We start from the raw sequence: 20,557 nt of genomic DNA, 5'->3' as shown, positions 1-20,557 counted from the left end.
CACTACCCCTAGCTGGCAGAAGCCCCCAGCTGTGGACGCCACAGTGATGTCATTAGGCCCTGAGCAGCTCAGGGAGACCCTGTCTCTAAATAAAACGCAAAATAGGGCTGGGGACGGGGCTCAGGGGTCGAGTGTCCCTGAGGTCCATCCCCAGTAACTCCCCACCAAATGCAAGGAGCCCTCGTCCTGCCTCCCACCGCGGCTGAGGTCCCACCGAGAGGCCAACCCCCAGGCCAGGCGCTCTCCCCTTCCCGGGTGCCTACCCTGGGTGGTGTCCAGCAGGCAGAAGACGGGGGTCAGGAGCATCAGGAGCCACAGGGTCCCCATGGTGCATGCAGCTCCTGTGGGACACGGGTGGGGTCACAAGAGAAGGACAGTCGGCAAGCAGGGAGGTCAGGTGGGGAGGCTGGGGCTGGCTGGGCTCCTTAGGAGTCTGGGTGGGGAGGCTGAGAACCTCAGGAACCTAGGTGGGGAGGCCGGGAGGAGGCCGAGCTCCTTAGGAACCTGGGTGAGGAGGCTGGGAGCCTCAGGACCCTGGATGGGGAGGCCGGGAGGAGGCTGGGCTCCTTGGGCACCTGGGTGGAGGCCAGTCGGTGCGCACGGCCCCGCGCGGGCGTCGCCCATCTGGAAGGAGCGCGCTCTTGGCTCGGGCTCCCTGCCGAGGCCGGGAAGGCGGCAGCCTCCCTTGAGGGCACCCACCCGGAAATGCGGAGGGAGGACAAAGCCGAGGAAGGAAGTGGACTTGGAGGCCGGGCAGCGCCGATGGACGGGGATTCCCGGCCGCACAGTGACCGTAACCGAGCGCGGAGGGATCTCGCTCCCAGCCAGGAGTGTCCCACCCGGGGTCCCCCGGAGGCCTCCCCTGCAGACGCGCTCCCCCGGCCTCTCCTGTTGTCTGGCCTCTGGGACCCCTGGGCGCGCCAGCTCCGGGGCCTCCAGGTGGGCCTCCACAGGTGGCCTCCGGGGTGAGCCTCGTTATCGCTCTTGGTTAGACGCTGGTCGCTGCAGGGTCGTGGCGCCCAGGGCTGCTGCTCAAGCTGAGGACCCCACGGGGGGATCCCCAGGAGGCTGGGGCGGGAGGAGGCTGGGCTCTTTGGAGATGGACGGAAGCCTGCCTCGCTGGCCTGTGCGAGCCCTGGGTGTCCCCCCGCGAGGTTTGCTGAGATTCCTCCCGGCGCTGGGTCCTCCAGGACCCGGTGAAGGGTGGACCGTGGAGGGGACATCCCCTCCTCTGCGGTCTGTGGTCCAGGGAGGCCCGTCAGGTGAGGCTCAGTGCCTCCCCAGGTCGCCTGGCAGCCCCTGAAACCACTTTCTGTCACCTGATTTAGAATATTTCCTCCAACTGGCCATCCTCCTGCCTCAGCCTCCCAGATGGCTGGGATCAGAGGCATGGTGGGCCACCGCCCGCGTGGTCATCACATTTTCGTGGCCATCACGGACTAGGTGGCCTTTTCGTCCTGTGCATGATGTTCTCCAGATTTCATGTCTGACGAAGCAGCTTTCAGAGCTCCATGCCTTTTCATGGTTGAGTAATATTCCACTTTGCGGTGGACCTCCATCCCTTTTCATGGTTGACTAATATTCCACCTAGTGGGCAGGCCACATTTAAGCCCGAATGCCTGCACCCAGGAACACAGTTGGATGATTTCCACCTTTGGCTACCGGGAAGGCGGAAGCCACCGCCCATGAGCTGTGTCCCACCTGCCTTTGACAATCTGGCAGACACCGTGAAAGGCCACTCCCAGTCCCCAAACAGGTGCTGGCCATCCAGCCCTGGACGCCCACCCCCAACCCAGGCTGGACCTGCGCCACGTCCCCGAAATACTAGAGGAGAGGCACAGGCCGGTCCATCTTGCCCAGGAGGCTGGGTCCAAAAGGTGGGAAATGTCACCATGACCTCTGACCTGTCACCTTGCCAAACCCAAAGGTCTATCGCTGGGCACCAAGTCGGCTTCTCCGAGCTGAGACTCTGAGCTGCCCTGTCGGGGATCCCGGGTGGCCATGGCGCCCGGTCCCAACTCACCCAGGTCACGTCCAAAGGCCCTGTGGCCTGCTGTGGGTCCGCCCTGTAGGAAGGAGCGGCATCCCCAGCCCTCTGTCCCTTCTCCCCCGGGGTCAGCGCATCTTACCAGCCCGTGACAGCACAGCCCGGCTCCTCCTCGGCTCCCACTCGGGTGTCCCCAGCCCCGAGTCTGTCGCTGTCTTTGATTTTCTTTTACTGGAAAAAGTCTCCAGAAAGAGAAACCGAACTTGCTGGTTCCCCTCGGGCGTCCTGCAGGCTGCGGGCGGCGCCTCCCAGAGGCCCCGGGTCAGGTCCTCCTGGGGGTCAGCGGCGCGCGGTCCCGAGGCCCTGCGCTGCCTCCTTGCAGAGTGTCATTGTCCCCTTGGGTCCCTGCGCCGCGTTCCTCTTTGTGGCATTGATAATTACTGCTCAGCACTCACCGCCCGGGTTGAGTAACTTCCTGCCGTCGTAAAAAAGCCACCTGATAAGCACCCAGGGCCCGGCCTCCCGCGGCCTCCGCCTCCACCATCCCGGGAGGAGCCCCGCGTGGCCATGAGGCAGCGGCCCGGGTTTCAAGGCCAGGTCCTGGCGGGCCACCGGCCACGGGCTTGGCTTCAGTGTTGCCACAGGCGTGTCCCTGAGCTCAGCAAAGACGCCCCAGACAACCTCCCCAGCCTCCTCCCTGGCCTCGCTCCCGGGCCTCCTACCCGACCCTGAAGCCTCCCTCAGGAGCCCGCAGGGGGCACAGTGTCCACACCAACCTGGACCGAGTGGGGAATGGGGGGGTCAGGAGGAGTTAACCTGAGACCCTCGTGGATTATCAAGGGGCAGTGTCCTCTCGGGAGGCAGAAGAGGACACGCAGACCCAGAGGACGAGCCCCGTGGAGACTGGAGTGAGGGGCCACTAGCCCAGGACCACCTGGAGCCCAGGAGCTGGACAGGCAGGAGGAGCCCCCTGGAGCCCGTGGAGGGAGCTCAGCCTGGGACCTGGTCCAGCCTCCGCCCTCCAGGGCTGGGGGTGCTGGACTCCTGTGGTTCGAGTCTTGGGACATGTGGCTATTTTTTCCAGAATCCCCACTTATTCGACAGCCACCTGCCCTGGTCACGTATCCTGCAGGCGGGCAGCTGCTGCTGGACATGGAAGCTGTCCCTTCCCCAGGGGATGGTCAGGCTGTCCCCCCTCCAGGGCGATGCTTGTCCTTTTAAGAATCCAGCCATTCTGCAATGCACACAGTAGGTCTGAAAAGCCAGGGTGCTGTGGCCAGGTCCCTCTTGGCCTGGGACCTCGGTGTACAAACCATGGTCCAGCAGACGGGGGGAAATGGCTTGTGCTGAGGGGACACCTCAGATGTGGGCCAGTGGACGGCCACCTGCTGCATGCCTGGCCACCTGGGGGCATTTACAACCTGGCCCTGGGCAGAGACGGGCACAGATGGACAGGGCGGGGCACCGGGGAGATGTGGGCGGGGCCAGGGGTGGACGGGAGGGGCACTGGGAGATGTGGGCGGGACCAGGGATGCACAGGGCAGGGTACAGGGAGATGTGGGTGGAGCCAAGGATGCACAGGGCGGGGCAATTAGGGAGATGTAGGCGGCGCTAGGAATGGATGGGCGGGGCACAGGGAGATGTGGGCGGGACCAGGGATGCACAGGGCGGGGCAATTAGGGAGATGTAGGCGGGGCCAGGAATGGATGGGCGGGGCACAGGGAGATGTGGGCGGAACCAGGGATAGACGGAAGGGGACTGGGGAGATGTGGGTGTGGCCAGGGATGCACAGGGCAGGGCATTAGGGAGATGTGGGCGGGGCCAGGGATGCACAGGGTGGGGCATTAGGGAGATGTGGGCGGGGCACTGGGAGATGTGGGTGTGGCCAGGGATGCACAGGGCAGGGTATTAGGGAGATGTGGGCGGGGCCAGGGATGCACAGGGTGGGGCATTAGGGAGATGTGGGAGGGGCCAGGGATGCAAAGGGCGGGGCACAGGTAGATGTGGACGGGGCCAGGCCTGGGCACAGGGAGGTGCCGTCAGGAGAGGGAGGCTGAGCTGTCCCTGGGGACACACTTGGGCTGCCAGATGCTCTGATAGGAGATTGCCAGACCTTAAGGGGTCACCCGGCTCTCGGGGACCGGCACAGGGCTCTCTCCAGCTGTCGGAGAGCAGGGAACTGGAGGAAGGGGCTTGTGCCTTCTGTCCCTCTGTCCTGCCCCTTGGTCCTGTCCGTCTCTCCGTCCCTCCTCCCCATCCCTTGTTTCCACAGAGGGATGGAGCCCAGGAGTGCTTCCCCACGGAGCCCAGCCCCGGCCCTTTCCTGTCTATTTAGAGACAGGGTCTCCCTAAGTTGCTTAGATCCCTGCTGAGGCTGGCCTCCAACTTGCCGTCCTCCTGCCTCAGCCTCCCGAGCCACTGGGATCCCAGGCGCGGCCAGATTTTCTTATTGGGTAATCAGTGCCGAGGAATCGGACCCCACGAGCACCCAGGGTTGCCTGCCAAGATGCCCAGCGACCCGGGCACGGCCAGCAGAGGTCCAGTTGGGAAGCCCTCCTGCCCACCTGGAGCCCTGGGGGACTTTTAAAGTGTGCTGTGGCGGCTGGAGTGGGACAGGACGGAGGGTCGAGGCCCCCCCCCCCGTGCTTCAGGAGGAGGAGCGGAGGCCTTGGCAGGTCAGGGCTGTGCACGTGCCTGGGACAGGTGTGGGGAGCCCACGAGGAACAGAAAGGAGGAACCGGGAAGAGGCTCTGGGCCAGTGGAGGCCATTGGGGTGCATCTGGGCCGTGGGGACCCAAAATAGGGCTGTTTCGACACAGCCAGGTGCACCTGTGCAGGCCGGCGGTTGGGCCGGGCAGGGAGAGCCCGTGGTTCCCCTGGAAACCAGCTCACCAGCTCCAGGGACAGCCAGCGACGCCCAGTGACACAGGGCCGCAGGGTCAGGGCAGCTCTGCAGGAGGGACTGCAGACAGGAGGTGCCCAGACAGGGGACCCTCAGGCGTCCCTCTAACCCAGCGGCTGCAGCTGTGAGCTGCTTCCCGGGCCCTGGTGTGGAGTATCCAGAGACGGTTCCCGCTGAGTGGCTGAGGCTGGCCTCCAACTAGCCATCCTCCTGCCTCAGCCTCCAGAGCGGCTGGGGATCCCAGGCGTGAGTCTATGTCCCCGGCTAGGTCTGTCAGGATTATCATGCATTTATGAGATGATATCTATTCACACGCAGTCCATACAGTGTGCACTATTGATATACGATGTGATATTGTATATTTTATCATACATATTATATATATCTTATGCATATATTACATTATTCTATATCATGCATATATTTTGTATATATTATATCTGACGTTTTTTGGATGCTGTCTTACCTACAAAAGAAAAAAAAAAACCTTTTCCTCCTCGAAGTCGTTTTTCTCGGGTATTTTGTCACAGTAAAGTAAAGGTGACCCACACACCTGGGGAAGCTGATGGAGGCCCCTGGAGCCCACTGACCCGGCCAAGAGGTGACGCTCTTTCAGGGCGACCTGAGGGCGCGGGCACGGGGGGCGGGGGCCGAGAGCCACTCACCCAGAGTCACACTGGACAGGGACACCTTGCTTCTGCCCAGCTTCGTTGGCTTGCAGTCCCAGGGCCATGTCCGGGGCCGTGTCCCAAGCTCCGGTTGGGGGCAGGTGGGCGTCTGGAATCCGCTCCCCTCCCCCCTGCGGAGAGGGAAGGTGGTGGAAAACAAGAGAAGGAGCCACAACTTCCAAATCAGAGCTGAGTCACTTTGCAGTGAAGGGGCTGAGGGGTGGTTAATTAAAGGATTTCACGGGGCTCCTCCTCTGGGTCTGTGTCCCCTCCTCTGTCTCTGGGGAGGACACGGCCATGGCACGAGGGCCCCCTGACCCAGGAGGAGCCCATCTCAGGGCCCTTCACTAGAGGCCGCCCTTGTCCCCTGGCTTAGGCAGACCTGGCCTCTGGGACCTCACAGTTTCCTGCGGAATCCCCCCACATGAGGGGCTTCCCTAGTGAACTTTCCCAGTGAAAGCGCGTCTGGCCACAGACTGGGCAGCAGGACTCACCCTCACGATCTGGGGGGACCCATTCGTCTCCACATGTCCCCATGGCCATGAGCACGGACCCTCGGACCTCCCCACTGAGGAGCCCCGTGGGGACGGAGGCAGGGACAGCAGTGAGGGGTGACCCTGGAGCGGGCTCCTCCTGGGCGGGGGGCTCCGGTCTCCCAGAAGGACTTCTCTCCGGGCTCCGCGGGCCCCTGTCCCAACCTCAGTGCTGTGTCACCCCCTGACCCCTTATCAGCAGGGACGGCTGGAGGCCGTGGCTCCCCCGGGTTGCGACAGGACCTCTGGGGTCTCGGGCTCCCGGTGTCCTGCTGGCCGCGGGGACAGCCCGATAGCCGGGGTTTCTTCACACGGAGGAAGTCTTTTGAAAGTCCCTTATCGCGAACCCGCGAGGTTTTGCAATTAAAATCTTTAATTGGCCGTTTTCCATACGCGACTTCTCTCTGGTTTGGGGGCCGGGGAGGGGACCCAGGGATGCCCCGTCCCCAGCCATTTTAATTTTTTTATTTAGACACAGGGTCTCCCTGAGTTGCTTAGGGCCTGGCTGAGTTGCTGAGGCTGGCCTCCACCTTGCCGTCCTCCTGCCTCAGCCTCCCAAGCATCCGGGAGTACAGGCGTGAGCGGCGGCGCCCGGCTTATCTTTTCCTGGGGGAAGGAGGCAGAGGCTGAGGAGGACCCGATGTGCTTCAGCATCTCCCCAGGAGGGTCAGTGCCCGTCCCAGGGACACAAGGGACATCTTTGGGAGAGAAATGGGGCATGGAACTCGTCTCTCTGCTCGTCCACGGGCCAATTACGGTGTTTCCTCCACGGCAAGGACGTCCTCGGGATCCTGGGAGTCTGGTGGAGGCTGGGACTCAGCCCAGGTGACCTAGGAAGGAGAAGAAATCACACAGGTGAGATGGTCCACAAATGACCCTCCATTGTCCTGCCAGGAAGGCTTGACCAAGACCAGCACTGTCCACAACAGCCACAAGGTGGAAACCACCCAAGTGTCCACCGGTGTTTCAAGAGATCCACAGAACAGTGTCCAGATACTCGGTGGAATATTACACAGCCAAGAAAAGGAACGGGGCTCTGATACCAGCTCAGAGGACCTTGCTCCCTCCCGACCCCCCCCCCACGCCACTCAGGACCTTCTGTGCTGGACACAGAGGTCTCCGTGGTGGGTGCGACAGCGTCTCTGGGGTCTCGGGCTCCTGGTGTCCAGCTGGGCCTAGAGCAGCCTCAGCCAAGGCACAAAGCTGTCCTTGTCCCCTTGCTAAGGGATGCCGCGGCTGCAGCTTGGGGACCCACCTGATTTGACGCGAAGTCGCTGGTCACTTCCCTTTTCACCCGTGGGATGGGCGGGAACAGCCTTCGCCACAGCGAGTACCTGGCCAAGGACAGGGAGCCTGAGGGGCAGCGTCCTGCTCTGGGGCGCGGCTCCGCCCACGGACAGGCCCACTGGACCTGGCTTGCCGTGGGCTGCCCGTCAGGGTCGCTCTACAAGGAGCAGGAGCCGAGGAGGGCTTTCTTGCACCTGGATGCACCTGTCACAAGTTCTGGGGCGACAGCTCAGCAGAGAAACGGAGCCCCAACCAGGAGCGGGGATGAGTCGCCCCAGGATGACTCAAGAGCTGTCGCCTCAGCTCTTCAGGGGGTCACTCAGTCAAACTGCGCATGCACCAGCCAGGCGAGTGGCCCACGCCTGTCCTCCCAGCAGCTCGGGAGGCTGAGGCAGGAGGATCACGGGTTCAAAGCCAGCCTCAGCCAAAGGGAGGCCTAAGCAGCCCAGGGAGACCCTGTCTCTAAATAAAATGCAAAATAGAGCTGGGGAGGGGGCTCCGGGGTCAGTGCGCCCCTGAGGTCCATCCTGAGTTACTCCCCACCACATGTGCATGTACCTGCAGGATTAGGGGCTCCGGGCTCCCTAAGCACCCAAGACCGACCAGCACCTCCAGTGCTCCCCTGGGGCCCCACGCCTTTGGTTGACGTCCTCCCTGGGGAGAAGCCCCACCAGCTCTTGGCCAGGGTGTGCGCAGGTCCCCGGGGCTTCCATGACGTCTGAATCCCGCATGAACAGTGCAAGTGACCCCTCTAGGTGCAGTGACCCCTGCAGACCACCGGGAACTTGAAAACCCCTCCGCACTTTAACGCCCAGGCGAGACTCTGCGCCTGGGGAAGATGCGCCGTGCTGCTCCGCAGCGCCCCCATGGGCGGACTGAGGAATTGCAGGGGCCACATCCGGGGATTCAGTCGCCTGGGGCAGATGCGCACAGGAGACTTGGCAGCGCCCCTATTGGTGGATTAAGGGATTGCAGGGGCCACATCCTGGGATTAATGCCGCCTGGGGCAGATGTGCAGTGCTGCTCTGCAGCGCCCCCATGAGTGGACCGAGGAATTGCAGTAACCACATCTGGGTCCCCATGGGCGGGTTCCAGAATTGCAGTAGCCACCTGCGGGGATTAAGTCGCGTGGGGCAGAGGGAGCTCTGCAGCGCCCCCAGGGTCGGATGAAGAATTGCAGTGGCCACATCCGGGGATTAAGTCCCCCGGGGCAGATGCGCATGGTAGGCTCCGCAGCGCCTCCAGGGGTGGACGGTGGAATTGCAGGGGGCGGAGCAGGCTTTGCAAATTTAGAGAATTGAAGAAATGGTGCAATTCGCACTCTAGCCCCATTTTTATTGCCATGATAGGGACGCAGCCCACGCTCTTGCTGATGCACGGCAACTGCTCTATCACGGAGCGACACGCCCAGCCCTCTTATAAGGAGCCCTGGACACAGCCATGGGTTCTGTCCAGTTCCAGAACATTCGAATTACCACAAAGGAGGCTGCACCTATGAGCAGTCCCTCCGCGTGCCCTCCTGGTCCCGGCCTGAGCAACCCTAGTCTGGTCAGCGCTGCGGATTTGCCTGCTCTGCTCCTGTGGTCTAAACGGGTCACGCAGCCCGTGGTCACAGGGGTCTGACCCACTTTGCCAAGTGGGATCGTTTCAATGCCACTCAAAGTCACCTTTTGCAAAGGAACATGAGGACCACCGTGGACAGGGTGGCTGCCCCCACCACCAGCACCACCAGGGTCACAGGGATGCTGCCGTATCCCTCTTCTGGGGTGCCTGATGAGGAAGAAGAGCAGAGGGTCAAGAGGGACCAGTAGCCGGGCTCTACGCACAACCTCTTCCTGTCTTCAGCTGGGGACAGGAATCAGGGCTGCATCTGAAGAAGAGAGAATTCTCCAGCACAGGGAGACTTGGAGAAGCTGGCGCTCAAGGTCAGTGGCCCTCACCTGAGAGTCGGTCCTTCCCTGGTCCCTGTCCACCTGTGTCCCTGCTCTCTGTGTTCCCAGGGGCCCTTCCAATGTCCTGAGCCCCTTTGGAGCACTCTAAGGGCACAATCCCAGCATGATCCTTCCCGGGGATGGACACCTTGACACACCTCGCTTACATCCAAAGAGATGGACACCATCCATCAATCATTCCACAGCCAAAGGAATGAAGGAGGAATGGTGGACTGTCCAGATGCAAGGCTCCCCAGTGACTGGACCAGCCCGCGTGGCTTCAGGCATCTGGCAGAGCATGGATTTCTGCAGCTCTCAAGTCCCCTGGCTTGTGGTCCCTTTTGACTGCAGACTCTAACCTGGCGACCCAGTGAAGACAAGGCCAGCATCCCATCATGGGAACAGGGCAGAACCATTCTCCAGATTCTCTGTTCCCTGCAGGCATCTGCACCCCACGACGCCCTGATTGGCAGGTGTCATGCATAGATGTGGTCATCTCATCTCCAGGACCCTGACGGGAGCTTCTTTCCCGGGGAATCTGGGAGCGCGAGAGGCCAGCCTCATGCAGAACTTAGCCCTGGGCAGACTCTCAGCAGCACTTCCCAGCACAGCCGGGGTGAATCAGGTGGCTGGACTGAGGGTCAGAGGGTCCCCCCGTGGCCAGGTCAGTATCCACACGGCCCCAGGAGCCTCCCGGGAGCCGGGCACCTACCGAAGCGCAGCGTCCGGCTCCATTCGCTCCAGATCTCGTTGCGCTGGTACTTGACCCTCAGGCGCACGGTGTTCTCCGTGCGCGAGTCGGAGCTGGGTGGCCAGTACTCGTTGTCGTCTTTCCCATCTAGAAAGACCTTTGAAAGGAAAAGGGGTCAGTGCTGGGGACCCAGGTGGAACCGGGCGGGGGGGGGCAGCATGAATGTCCGCGGCCCCTGAGGGTCGCCGGTCACCTGGGCTGGACACGGACATGCATCTTCTGCTCCCTGCCTGTGGCGCCCCCCAGGGCATGCACAGGACACAGGTGCCCTCCCGGACCAGGCCACCTGTCCCCCCACGGAGGGGTCTACAGCTGCAGAGGCTGGGAGGAGCAGATCAGCTGCCCGGTGGTCAGAGCAGCAAAGACCTCGTTCCCTTGATCCACAGGGAAATCTCTGGGCGGGGAAGGGGCAAGGGAAGGACCAGGACATCTCCTTCTGGGCCAGTGGCCGTCTCCATTCCCTATGGCAGCTGGGGGCAGGCGAGCTGGTCACACCTTTCGCCACTGGCCAGCACCTTGGGCATCGCGGGGATTGACATCACCTGGGGCAGATGGACACGGGAGCCTCCGCAGCGCCCCCAGAGGCGGACTGGGGAATTGCAGTAGCTATACCCGGGGATTAACGCCTCCTGGGCAGAGGACTCGTGAGCCTCCGTAGCGCCCCCAGGGTGTGATGGAGGAATTGCAGTAGCCACATCCGGGGCTTAAGTCGCCCAGGGGCAGATGAGGCTCCGCAGCGCCTCCATGGGCAGACTCAGGAATTGCAGAGGCCGCATCCAGGAATTAACACCTGTTGGGGCAGATCGCTCCAACAGAGGCTCCACAGCGCCCCTAGGGTGGGTCGGAGGAATTGCCGTAGCCACATCCGGGGATTAAGTTGCCTGGGGCATGTGAGCTTCTTCAGCGCCCCCGGGGTGTGGACCAAGGGATTGCAGTAGCCACATCCGGGGGCATTAAGTCTCCTGGGGCAGATGAGGCTCTGCAGCGCCTCCATGGGCAGACGGAGGAATTACAGTAGCTACATCCGGGTATTAAGTTGCCTGGGGCAGACGAGGTTCTGAAGCGCCCCCAGGGGCAGACAGAGGAATTGCAGGGGGCAGAGCCAGCTTTGCCCACATCTGCCCCCAGGTGGATCCTGACCCTCTTTCTGCTTCTCTGTGCCACTCAAACTGTGGTCCACGGGCTGCGGGAGCCGGTGGCAGGTCAGGGCTCAGCAGGGACCTGAGAATCAGGCTCCCAGGTGCAGGAGCCACCAGCACCTGCAGGCGCAGGACCCTGCTGCCCCACGTGACCCCCTCCTCTGTCTCTTGGGAAGGACACGGCCATTGCATGAGGGCCCCCTGACCCATCTCAGGGCCGTCCACTAACTAGGTCCACCGTCCTTATTTCTGAGGTCCCCTTTGCAATTCCAGGTGGGTCCTGCCCAGCACACTGTGCCTTCTGAGGTGGTTTGCACGAGAGGCTGCTCCGTGTGCCGTGTGCACCGTGCGCCCAGGTTGGATGGAGCCCCCCTCTTCTGGCCACGGTGCCTGGTGACCACCAATGGGCCCCGGGGACTGTGGCTGAGCTCAGATCATCTGTGAGGTCTTTAATGGCTTGAGCACAGGATTCTGGGGAGGAAAGAGATACTCACAGGGTCTCTCTTCAGGGAGCCGCTCTGTAAAAAGAAACAGAGAGAGAAGAGGGTCAATGGCCCTGTTTTTTATTTTTTATTTTATTTTTTTGTCTGTAGCCAACGTGGACAGTGACCCTAATCCCCGGAGTTGCAGCAAAGATCATTTCACACTAAAACCGGGCGTGAGACCCCAGCAGCACAGGGCCCTCCTTGCAGCTTGGGTTATCTGAGTGACCGTGGAACACTTCTGGGAAGGAGGCCACCGTAAACCCCCCTCTTTCCAATGACTTCATTCCAGGAAGGAGAGGAAAATGGGACGCTATCATCAAATCCCGTTTTTATGGCCGGAAGAAGACGGAGGAGGCTCCTGGCGCCTGCACAATCAGACACTGCCACGGCTAGCTTATCTCCATCTTGTTCTTTTAAAAACACGTTCGCCTTCCCGGAGAAACAATACCTTCTTGTACCGGCCCTTTCATTCCCTTCCGGTTATTTAAGCATCTAACTTTAGACATTTATGGGCTACTTGTTTCATGAGCTCCCATGAGCAGTTAAACAAACTTTGTGGGTTTTTTTTTTTTTTTTTGCCTGCGGATAAAATGCATCTTGTGTTTAATTTGCAGGCCCCCAGAACCAGACATAAAGGGATAGAAAAGTGTTTTCCTCACTGAAATGAAGATCCCTGTCCCTAGGCTTCCCTGGATGGCAAAGGTTCTCTGGGGACCATAATGAAGGAGAACAGAGTGGACTTCCAAGGTCCGCTGAGGAGTGGACATGTGGGTCATCCTGGGCCCCTGGGGCTCCACAGAGGGGATGGCAGCAGCTGGACTGTGAGCAGGAGGGGCACCTGTGTGTGGTCACTGGTGTGCAATTACCCGGGTGTGGTCACCTGTCTGAGGTCACCTGTGTGACCTGTGGGGAGCCAGGGAACCCGTGCCATCCCCAGAGGGGCTCTGGGAGGACCGGGCTGCATGACCCTGCAGTGACCAGAGGTGAAGAGCAGCCCCCGACTGAGCAGAGATGACAGCGAGACACACAGAGGAACTTCCCGGTGGGAACCAGACCCCAGGGGCCACAGGGAGACGCGAGTCAGTACCGTCCTCTGGATGTCCAGCTCGTACCGGAGGGTGCTGCTGGCTAGGTCGTACCTCCGGTGGGGGTTGAGCCACCGGATGACGTGGCTTTGGCGGGACGCGTTGTAGTGGACGGTGACGTTCGCCGGCGGGTTGTACTTCTCTGCAATCAAGAGCCCCGAGTGACGCACCTGCAGGACACGGGAGCCTCCACAGCGCCCCCAGGGGTCGACCGAGGAATTGCAGGAGCCACATCCGGGGATTAAGTCGCCTGGGGCAGATGAGGCTCTGCAGCGCCTCCAGGGGCAGACAGAGGAATTGCAGTAGCCACATCCGGGGATTTAGTCACCTGGGGCAGATGAAGTTCCACAGCGCCCCCAGGGGCAGACTGAGGAATTGCAGGGGGTGGAGCCAGCCTTGCCCCTATCTGCCCCCAGGTTAATCCCGACCTTCCTTCCGCTGATGTCCATCAATGTGACCTGACCAAGGTGCGTGGCCTTGACGGGGCCACAACAGGACACCCCAAAGAGGACTCTTGGGCGTGTGTGTTTGTTTGGAACTGAAGGAACAGAATCAAAAATATGTGAACCCCAAATCCTCTACTTCCCTTAGTTCTTTCCAGAACATACCACCCCTAAAGGCAACACATGACCCCCCAAGTTTCCCTTTGTTTCCCACGAAGCACCCCCTCCTACATACACACGCACAGGCATGAAGATAAAAAACGGAAAGGAAAAACCCAATCTGTCTGCTTGTGTCCACTATCTGTCGCTTGGCCATTTTAATCTGCAGCCCCCCGGGACTGAGCTTAACAGATGGATTTGAGTTGTTGGCTACGAGTTCAAGGTTCACGCATCCACGAGAAACGCTCAGTATGGCGTCTTGGAACGGAAAGGCACATGCACCAAGGTTGTGGACTGATCCACTGACTCTGGGTCTCCCGTGGGTGGATGGCTTGGGACTCAGTGTGGGGGACACGGTCACTGTACCTCTGGGGCGTTGTCTTGGGACCTGGTCTTACCGATTTTAAAGGCCACGAGAGGGGCAAAGTCCAAGAACTGGACGGCCGCCTCGTGGCTGGTCCCGTTGAGCAGGAAAAAGTAGTTGTCTGTGGTCTTGGCTTCGCCCAGGTCCTCGAAATGGCAGCCCACGTGCACCCCGGCCGAGTCCACCATGTACTGGGCGCATTCGGTCTCGTCCTCATCCCTGCAAGGCACAGATCCTCCTGCCTCAGCTTCCCGAGCCACTAGGATGACAGGCATGTCACTGCCTTTGGAGTCTTTCCCTTTTTGACAGCTGAATAGTATTCCACTGTGCGCCCAGACAGCACCCTCGGAGGGGCCCTTGGGTCGACTCCTCTTCTTGGTGACTAGGAACAATGCTGGGGGCGTCTTTCTCACCACGGTTTCTTGCCCTTCTCGACATAATGCCCAGGAACAGTGTTGCTGGATCATGCCATACCTGCACCCCAATTTTTTTCCTATGCCATTTTCCAAGGCGACTCTGCTCTGTGAATCCATCTCTCCTCGGCTCTGGTTTCCTTCCAGGCCCAGCGGGGCACCCCAAGGTGCCCGAGGACACTTTCCCACCCTCCCCGCCCCACGCCTGGCCCCCGGACCTGGAGAACCAGGAGTAGAGGTGGTACTGGACGTCCGCGGGGGCCGCGGGGCCACGTGTCCAGCTGCAGTTCATGAAGCGCACGTCGTAGATGAGGCAGGAGAAGCCGGTCGCCCGGGAGCCCTCCTTGCCTGGAAGGTCCACGGAAGACCCTCACCCGGGGTCCAGCACCACGTGCCCCCTGCTGCCCGCCACGCTGCGGCCCTGGGTGCCCCGACTCACCTGCGCTCGGGAAGACCAGCACCTCCTCAAAGTCACTGCCCTGGGAAGAGCCCCGCAGGGTCAGGGTGGCCCCACGGTGCAGCAGGGCGTTGGGGAACGCGCACCTGTAGGCGAGGTCAGCGGTCATCTGCGGGAGGAGATGTGGGGCGGGTGCTGAGCAGCACCGAAGGAGGCTGCAGCCAAGTCCACCACCAGGGGCCACCCGGGTCCCACTGCCCTGTACATCTGCTGGTCCCTGAGCTCTGGAATTCTAAGCCTGGACACAGTGGCCCACCCCTGTAACCCAGCTCTGGGGAGGCTGAGGCAGGAGGATGGCAAGATGGAGGCCAGCCTCAGCAATTGACTGAGGCCCTGTCTCCAAATTAAAAAAAAAAAAAAAAGTCTCTCTCTGTGCGGAGGGACTTTCTGGGCTGGGCAGGAAGTTCTGCTTCTGATCCCATTTCCTCAAGAAGCGTCCAGCTGCGGGTCGTAGAATGGGGAAGGTTTCAAAGCCCGGAGTGAGGACCCGGACCAGGGGGACGGGAGCTGCCCGGTGGGGACCACAGGCTCCGGTGACACGTCGGGTCAGCTCAGAGTGGACAAGAGCCACCGCCACCGTGTTCGTGCCCAGAAGGGACTCAGGCGCGGGGGTCACGGCACCATCAGTTGGTTTCTCCTTCCGTTCTGCGAACACCCCCCCCGTACCCCCAAAATACTGGCCACCTCTTCTGTTCATCTCTCCTTTGTCCTTTTAATTTGCAGACCCCCGTCCCTGAGCCAAAAAGTGGAGGAAGAGATTTTCCTTCCCGTCCTGGGTAATCCGTGGGCCCCTGGCCGTGGGCACCTACCCGAGGGGTGGTGCTGGTGGCCGGGGCCAGGGGGGTGACGATCCTGCACGAGTGCTGGGTCACCTCTCTGCTGTAACGCCACGTCAGCAGTTTTTTCCGTGCATCGAGCTTCAGGTTGACGACAGGAGAGGCCTTGTCCCCGGCTGTCCTTTCAGAAGATGGACACTAAGCAGGGACCCTGCTCCTGGTTCTGAGGCTCTGGGGACCTTCTGTCTCCTGCCACCACTAAACATGGGGGTCCACGGGGTCCAACCCCGACGGGAGACCCTGCCCTACGTACCCAGGGGCTGCTGTCCTTCATCCAGCTCCGGACAGGCGAGCATCAAGAGCCACGCTGACACCCAGAGAGCCACCATGACTGGACCTGCATGCCCAGAGGGGACACTGTGGGTCAGCAGCGTGTCCTCCCCTCATGCAAACCACAGAGGTCCCCGAAAAAGACTGGGGGACGGCTGGACGGTGTCCTGTCCGATGCCTCTGCTGCAGCCCTGGCCCCAGGACCTTGGGACGTGCCTGCAGAGGGGATGGAGGTGCAGTGAGGTCCCCAGGGTGGCCCTGACCCCAGGACCTTGGCATGTGCTGTGGGGGGCAATGGGTCTTGGCAGAGGGGATGGAGGTGCAGTGAGGTCCCCAGGGTGGCCCTGTCCAGCAGGACTGGGGTCCTTGTAGAGGAGGAGATGAGGATACAGAGGCACACAGAGGGACGGCCCCGAAGGACACAGGGAGAAGACGGCGGCTGCAAGCCCAGGGGAGAGGGTCAGGAGGAGCCACTTCTGCCCACACCTGGACCTCGGACCCCCGGCCTCCAGGACAATGGGTGTCCATCGTCTCCGATAGCCATCTTGGGGCGAGTCCTGTGACAGCCTGAGTAACTCTGGCAAGAGTCCTGGGGGTCAGTTTTAGGTGCTCCGATCGACTGGGCGCCAGGACCCAGGCATCTGGCAAAGCATCAGCCACGAAAAGTGCTGGTTTTTTGGTTCCAGGGTCGAGCGTTTCAATCAGTGGACGCTGCGGACCCTGCCCAACACGGGTGGGCCGCGTCTCATCAGTCGAAGCCGTTCAGACAAAGCCCGTCAGGGCCCGAGGACGTCCTTACAGAGGGGTTGACGGGATGCCAGACGGCCATCTGGGCATGGCCTCTACCCGGGTCACCCTGTCCACTGTCCACTCTGGGGTTTTATGCCAGGCAGGACTTTCCCTGAGCTGATCCCCAGGATCGGGGTCCTGCCTGGGCCCTCCCTGTGGCGACCCCTGGTGGGTCCCGGCGCGCGTGCGTGGGGTTCTGGGGGCGACCCTGGTGTCCCCCACGCCCGGCCCTCGCTGTCCCCCGGGGCTGCACCCTGTTGCGGCTCTCGTGTCCACAAAACCCCGAGAGCAGAGTGTCGCAGCTCCATCCAGGGAAGGCCACCCCGGGCGGGTCCCTTCACCTGGCTCCGCGGGCGGCGACTCGTGGACGCAGCTGTCCTCTCGTGCTCGATGTCCACAGGGGATGCGCCGGGGATGCAGGTCTCCAGGGGACCGCGGCCACCAGGTCACTGCGGAGGCAAAGGCCCTGATAAGGCCCGCTGCGCGGCCAGCTCCGTCTCGTCCCTGGGGTCAGCCCCGCAGGGGCCAGACTCGGGGGTCACCAGGGTCTCCCGGGCCCCCAATCGTGGATGCGGATGGGAGGCACCAGCTGTCACCCTGGGTGTCACCCTGGGTGTCACCCTGGGCCGCGGAGCTGGCTCGGGGGTTTGCCCACATCCCCTTTCCGGGCGAGATAACCGGGTCACCCGCCCGTCACGCTTCCTGGCTGCAGGAGGGTCACCAGCTTGGGGACTTGAGCCTCTGCCCCTCAGCGGCCCCTGCGTCCCTCTGAAGCGCAGCGGGAGGGGACACAGGTCCCCCCCGTGGGGCACGAAGGTGACGGACTCCTGATAGGACCGGGGGGGTGCTGGCTCCTTGGGGACTCGGGAAGGTCTCCGAGTGTGGCCCTGTGAGTGACACCGGGTGGCTTCCTGGGGACAGGGAGAAGAAGCGGGAGACGAGAGCGGACATTCATCCTCGGTGCAGCTGGGACACCCTGCAGGGTGGACGCGGTGAGAAGGGGCAGGGAACTCCCAGGATCCCACAGAGATTTGTTGAGTGCGCTTCCTGAGCAACTGGGAGAGGCTTTGAACCACAGAGTGGCCGGGAAAGACACAGCGCAGGGACCAGGGAACGACCTGGGCAGGGGACTTCCTGGCTGGGGACCCTCAGTCTGTGGATTCTGGGCTTCACTGGTGCCTTGGGACAGGCTCTGAGAGAGCGAGCCGGGCCCCTGGGGACTGCAGGTGCCCCCCGGGGGATCACAAGAAGGGGTGAAAAAGGAGCCCGCAGCGTTCTCGACTCTGGTCATTCCAGGGAGAGGAGCCGCCCCTATCTTTAGGGCCAGTGAAGGGACACGTGGTACAGGAAAAAAAATTACTCATGCAACTGTGACATGTGGGACGTGTGACTCGTGATACATCAACGGGGACGTTAGAAATGATAAGTCACCGCGCCCAGGGGCGCCCCGGCTCCGTGGGCTCGGCCTCCTGGATTCTGTGCATTTTGGAAAGAGACCAAGAAGCTGGACGCGGTGGTGCGCGAGCCTCATCCCGGCAGCTCCGGAGGCTGAGGCAGGAGGATCCCAAGTTGGAGGCCAGCCTCGGCCACTTGAGGGACCTGCGTGTCCATTCCCGGCCGCTTGCACCGAGGGGAGCGCAGAGGCCGATGGAGGACGCACCCTGCAGCCGGGGCCCGCCCCCTTTCCTGTCCATCAAACAGCAGGGCGGAGCCCGGCCAGGCCGGCCTGTCCGTCAAGGGCCCTGCCCACCTGGGCTCCCCGAGGGTCTCAGGATGCGGCACGAGGAAGGCCTTTGGCTCCCAGTTGGAGGTCGGGACTCCTCGCTAGGCCTCCTCCTTCCCTCCCCGAGTCTCGCTCCCTGCAGCCCTGGTGACCACAGTCCACTGCCCGCTGCACCTGCAGCCGCTGGGCCTCCTGCCTCTGCGTGAGGTCAGGAGGCCTCTGCCCCGCTGGCGCACGGATCGCTGCGTGTCCACCCTGAGGTTCACTGGTGGTCTGTGGGGTCCCTCTGGGGACACAGAGCCCGTGAGATCGCGCGCTGCATTTCCAAAGAGCTGCGCTCAGGACGTGGCAGGTCCCAGCGCCAGGATTCGGTGAGGACGTGGGGGCACCAATGCCCACCCATCCCCCTGATGTGGTCAGGCCCACCAGAGTCCTGCAATGCCCACCCATCCCCTGATGTGGTCAGGCCCACCAGAGTCCTGGAAAGAAACCCCAGGGCGTCCCCGTGCATGTGACCAAATATGAATGTGTCCACCCAAAACTCTTAAAAAAAAAAAAAAAAAAAGATCCAGGAACAGGGACATGATCCAGGTGTCCGCGAATCCCATAGGGGTCATTGCTCCCTTTGAATATTAAAAATCGTGTCCTATCTAACTCATTAGAACGAATTTTTTAAAAAAAGAAAAGAAATATGTAAAAATGTACCACGTAGAACCCTGAAAATGCACAAAATTAGGTCAAGTTAATTAAAAAAAAATCATTTGAATATTCACTGGGCTTGGTGCCCACGTGGGAGCCCAGCGACTTGGGAGGCTGAGGTGGGAGGATGGCAAGTTGGAGGCCAGCCTCCACCACTTGGAGAGGCCCTGAGCCACTTAAGAGACCTTGTCCCTAAATTAAAAAATAAAATAAAGTAAAATAAAATAAAATAAGGGCTGGGGACGTGGCTGAGTCATTACGCACCCCGCGGTTCAATCCCAGGTGCCTCCCCCAAAAAAATTAATACGGATGAAATCACCTAATATCAATCAAAAGTTGTTTAAAGATTGAAGATGCAAATATGGAGCACCAGCTGTGTGCACGACACCATGCGATTGTGCGGGAACATACGTCACCGTCCCCTCAACGTCTGTTTCTTGAAAATGAAACAAAAATCTCTGTGAAAAATGAGATTCAGCGAGTCTCGGGAAACAGAAAGGGTTCATTCTTGGCCGGGAGCCGGTGCCTGACCTGGTCACCTCGGCAACGTCTTGCGGGACGAACGTCTGCAAAGCGTGTCCCTCTTTCATACAGGGTGACGCTACTCGGGGCCCTTCGTCCCCTCCCCCGTCAGGACTTCCTGGAGAGCGAGGGACATGCGTCCGGCCGTCTTGACCGGTCACATGCAGGAGGACACACGGGTGACTGTCCCCAGGAGGAAGGAAGCAGGGTGAGGTGTCCCCTGCGTTGGCATTTCAGGGATCTCAGAGGGGCACAGCCCTGAGGGGCAGGGGACAGGCGCCCGGTCAGACGTCACCATGTCCCCACGTCACCAGGGCCACTCACCCTCTCGGGACCCAGCTCAGGACCTCGGCTGCCCACGCCCCCACGGCTGAGGACAGTCCCCTCGGGGCTGTCCAGCCCAGCGTCCTCGGCTGCTGTCCTCTTTCTTGGCTCCTCATTCTCTGATTCTCAGTGGACACTTGAGCACTGGGCAGCGGGTCCTGCGGGGAACTGGACACCAGGCCCCCTCCTCCCGGCTGGGGGCAGCCAGCGAGCCCAGGGGGCCCCAGGTTGCTAGAAAGTTCCGTCCTCGACCCCAGAAGGACAAAATCCAAGGGTAACTGACCACAGGGCACCAGGACTGCCCAGCTGACCACTGCGCACCCTGGAGGACCTCAGGGGACAGCGCCCTGGATCCGCCCTGGGCCAGGGCAGCGTCACACCCAGTTTGTCACCTGCTTGTCCATCTGGCTCCCAGGTCTTTGTCCCCAAGGAGAACCTGGGTGTGGCCAGGGAGCAGGGACCTGACCAAGATGGACTGTCCATTCTAGATGTCCCTCCACCATGGCGCTCAGGGAAGAGACCTCCGTGCAGCTCCAGGGCCTGGCCATGAGACCGTCTCTCAGCTGAGTGACCTCAGGGGGCTGCTCTGTGTCACGGTCCCTGGGTCAGGGGACACAGGGCCTCCTGTGACGCTGGCCCTCGGTGGCCACGCTCCGTGCCGTGGGCCTCCCTGTGCCCAGGAGACTCGGGGGACACTGAGACTCTGGGGCCGGCTTCTCCTTTCCACCACGGGGAGTCCACTCCTGACCACGTCCTGCCCCTGAAGCCACCTCTGTCCCTGAGAACAGGA

The 20,557-nt window shown here is 61.5% G+C and overlaps 1 protein-coding gene across 1 annotated transcript; it reads right to left on the bottom strand.

Annotated features, from left to right (window-relative positions):
* Positions 1–6,179: 6,179 nt before the first annotated feature.
* LOC308639665 (granulocyte-macrophage colony-stimulating factor receptor subunit alpha-like) lies at positions 6,180–15,866 on the bottom strand. The gene is made up of 11 exons (XM_081277934.1): positions 15,694–15,866; positions 15,414–15,556; positions 14,587–14,713; positions 14,366–14,495; positions 13,769–13,953; positions 12,771–12,910; positions 11,693–11,716; positions 10,021–10,156; positions 9,045–9,147; positions 7,346–7,424; positions 6,180–6,920 (listed from the first exon to the last, which is right to left on the bottom strand). The coding sequence occupies exons 1-11, from the start codon at positions 15,767–15,769 to the stop codon at positions 6,843–6,845; spliced, it is 1,221 nt and encodes a 406-aa protein (XP_081134060.1). The 5' UTR covers positions 15,770–15,866; the 3' UTR covers positions 6,180–6,842.
* Between the last annotated feature and the right edge of the window lie 4,691 nt (positions 15,867–20,557).

Source organism: Spermophilus citellus (genome assembly GCF_964194105.1).
Source record: "Spermophilus citellus genome assembly, chromosome: X".
NCBI classification, from domain to species: domain Eukaryota; kingdom Metazoa; phylum Chordata; class Mammalia; order Rodentia; family Sciuridae; genus Spermophilus; species Spermophilus citellus.
The sequence above is the reverse complement of the archived record's forward strand: the minus strand, read 5'-3'. Positions and strand labels throughout refer to the sequence as shown.

Coding starts and splice junctions, on each gene's coding strand:
- LOC308639665 (XM_081277934.1), bottom strand. CDS start 15,769: ATGGTGGCTCTCTGGGTGTCAGCGTGGCTCTTGATGCTCGCCTGTCCG. Junction 10,157..11,692: donor GCTCCCTGAAGAGAGACCCT/GTGAGTATCTCT, acceptor TTCCTTTCAAAG/GTCTTTCTAGATGGGAAAGA. Junction 7,425..9,044: donor CTCATGTTCCTTTGCAAAAG/GTGACTTTGAGT, acceptor GTCCTTGGCCAG/GTACTCGCTGTGGCGAAGGC.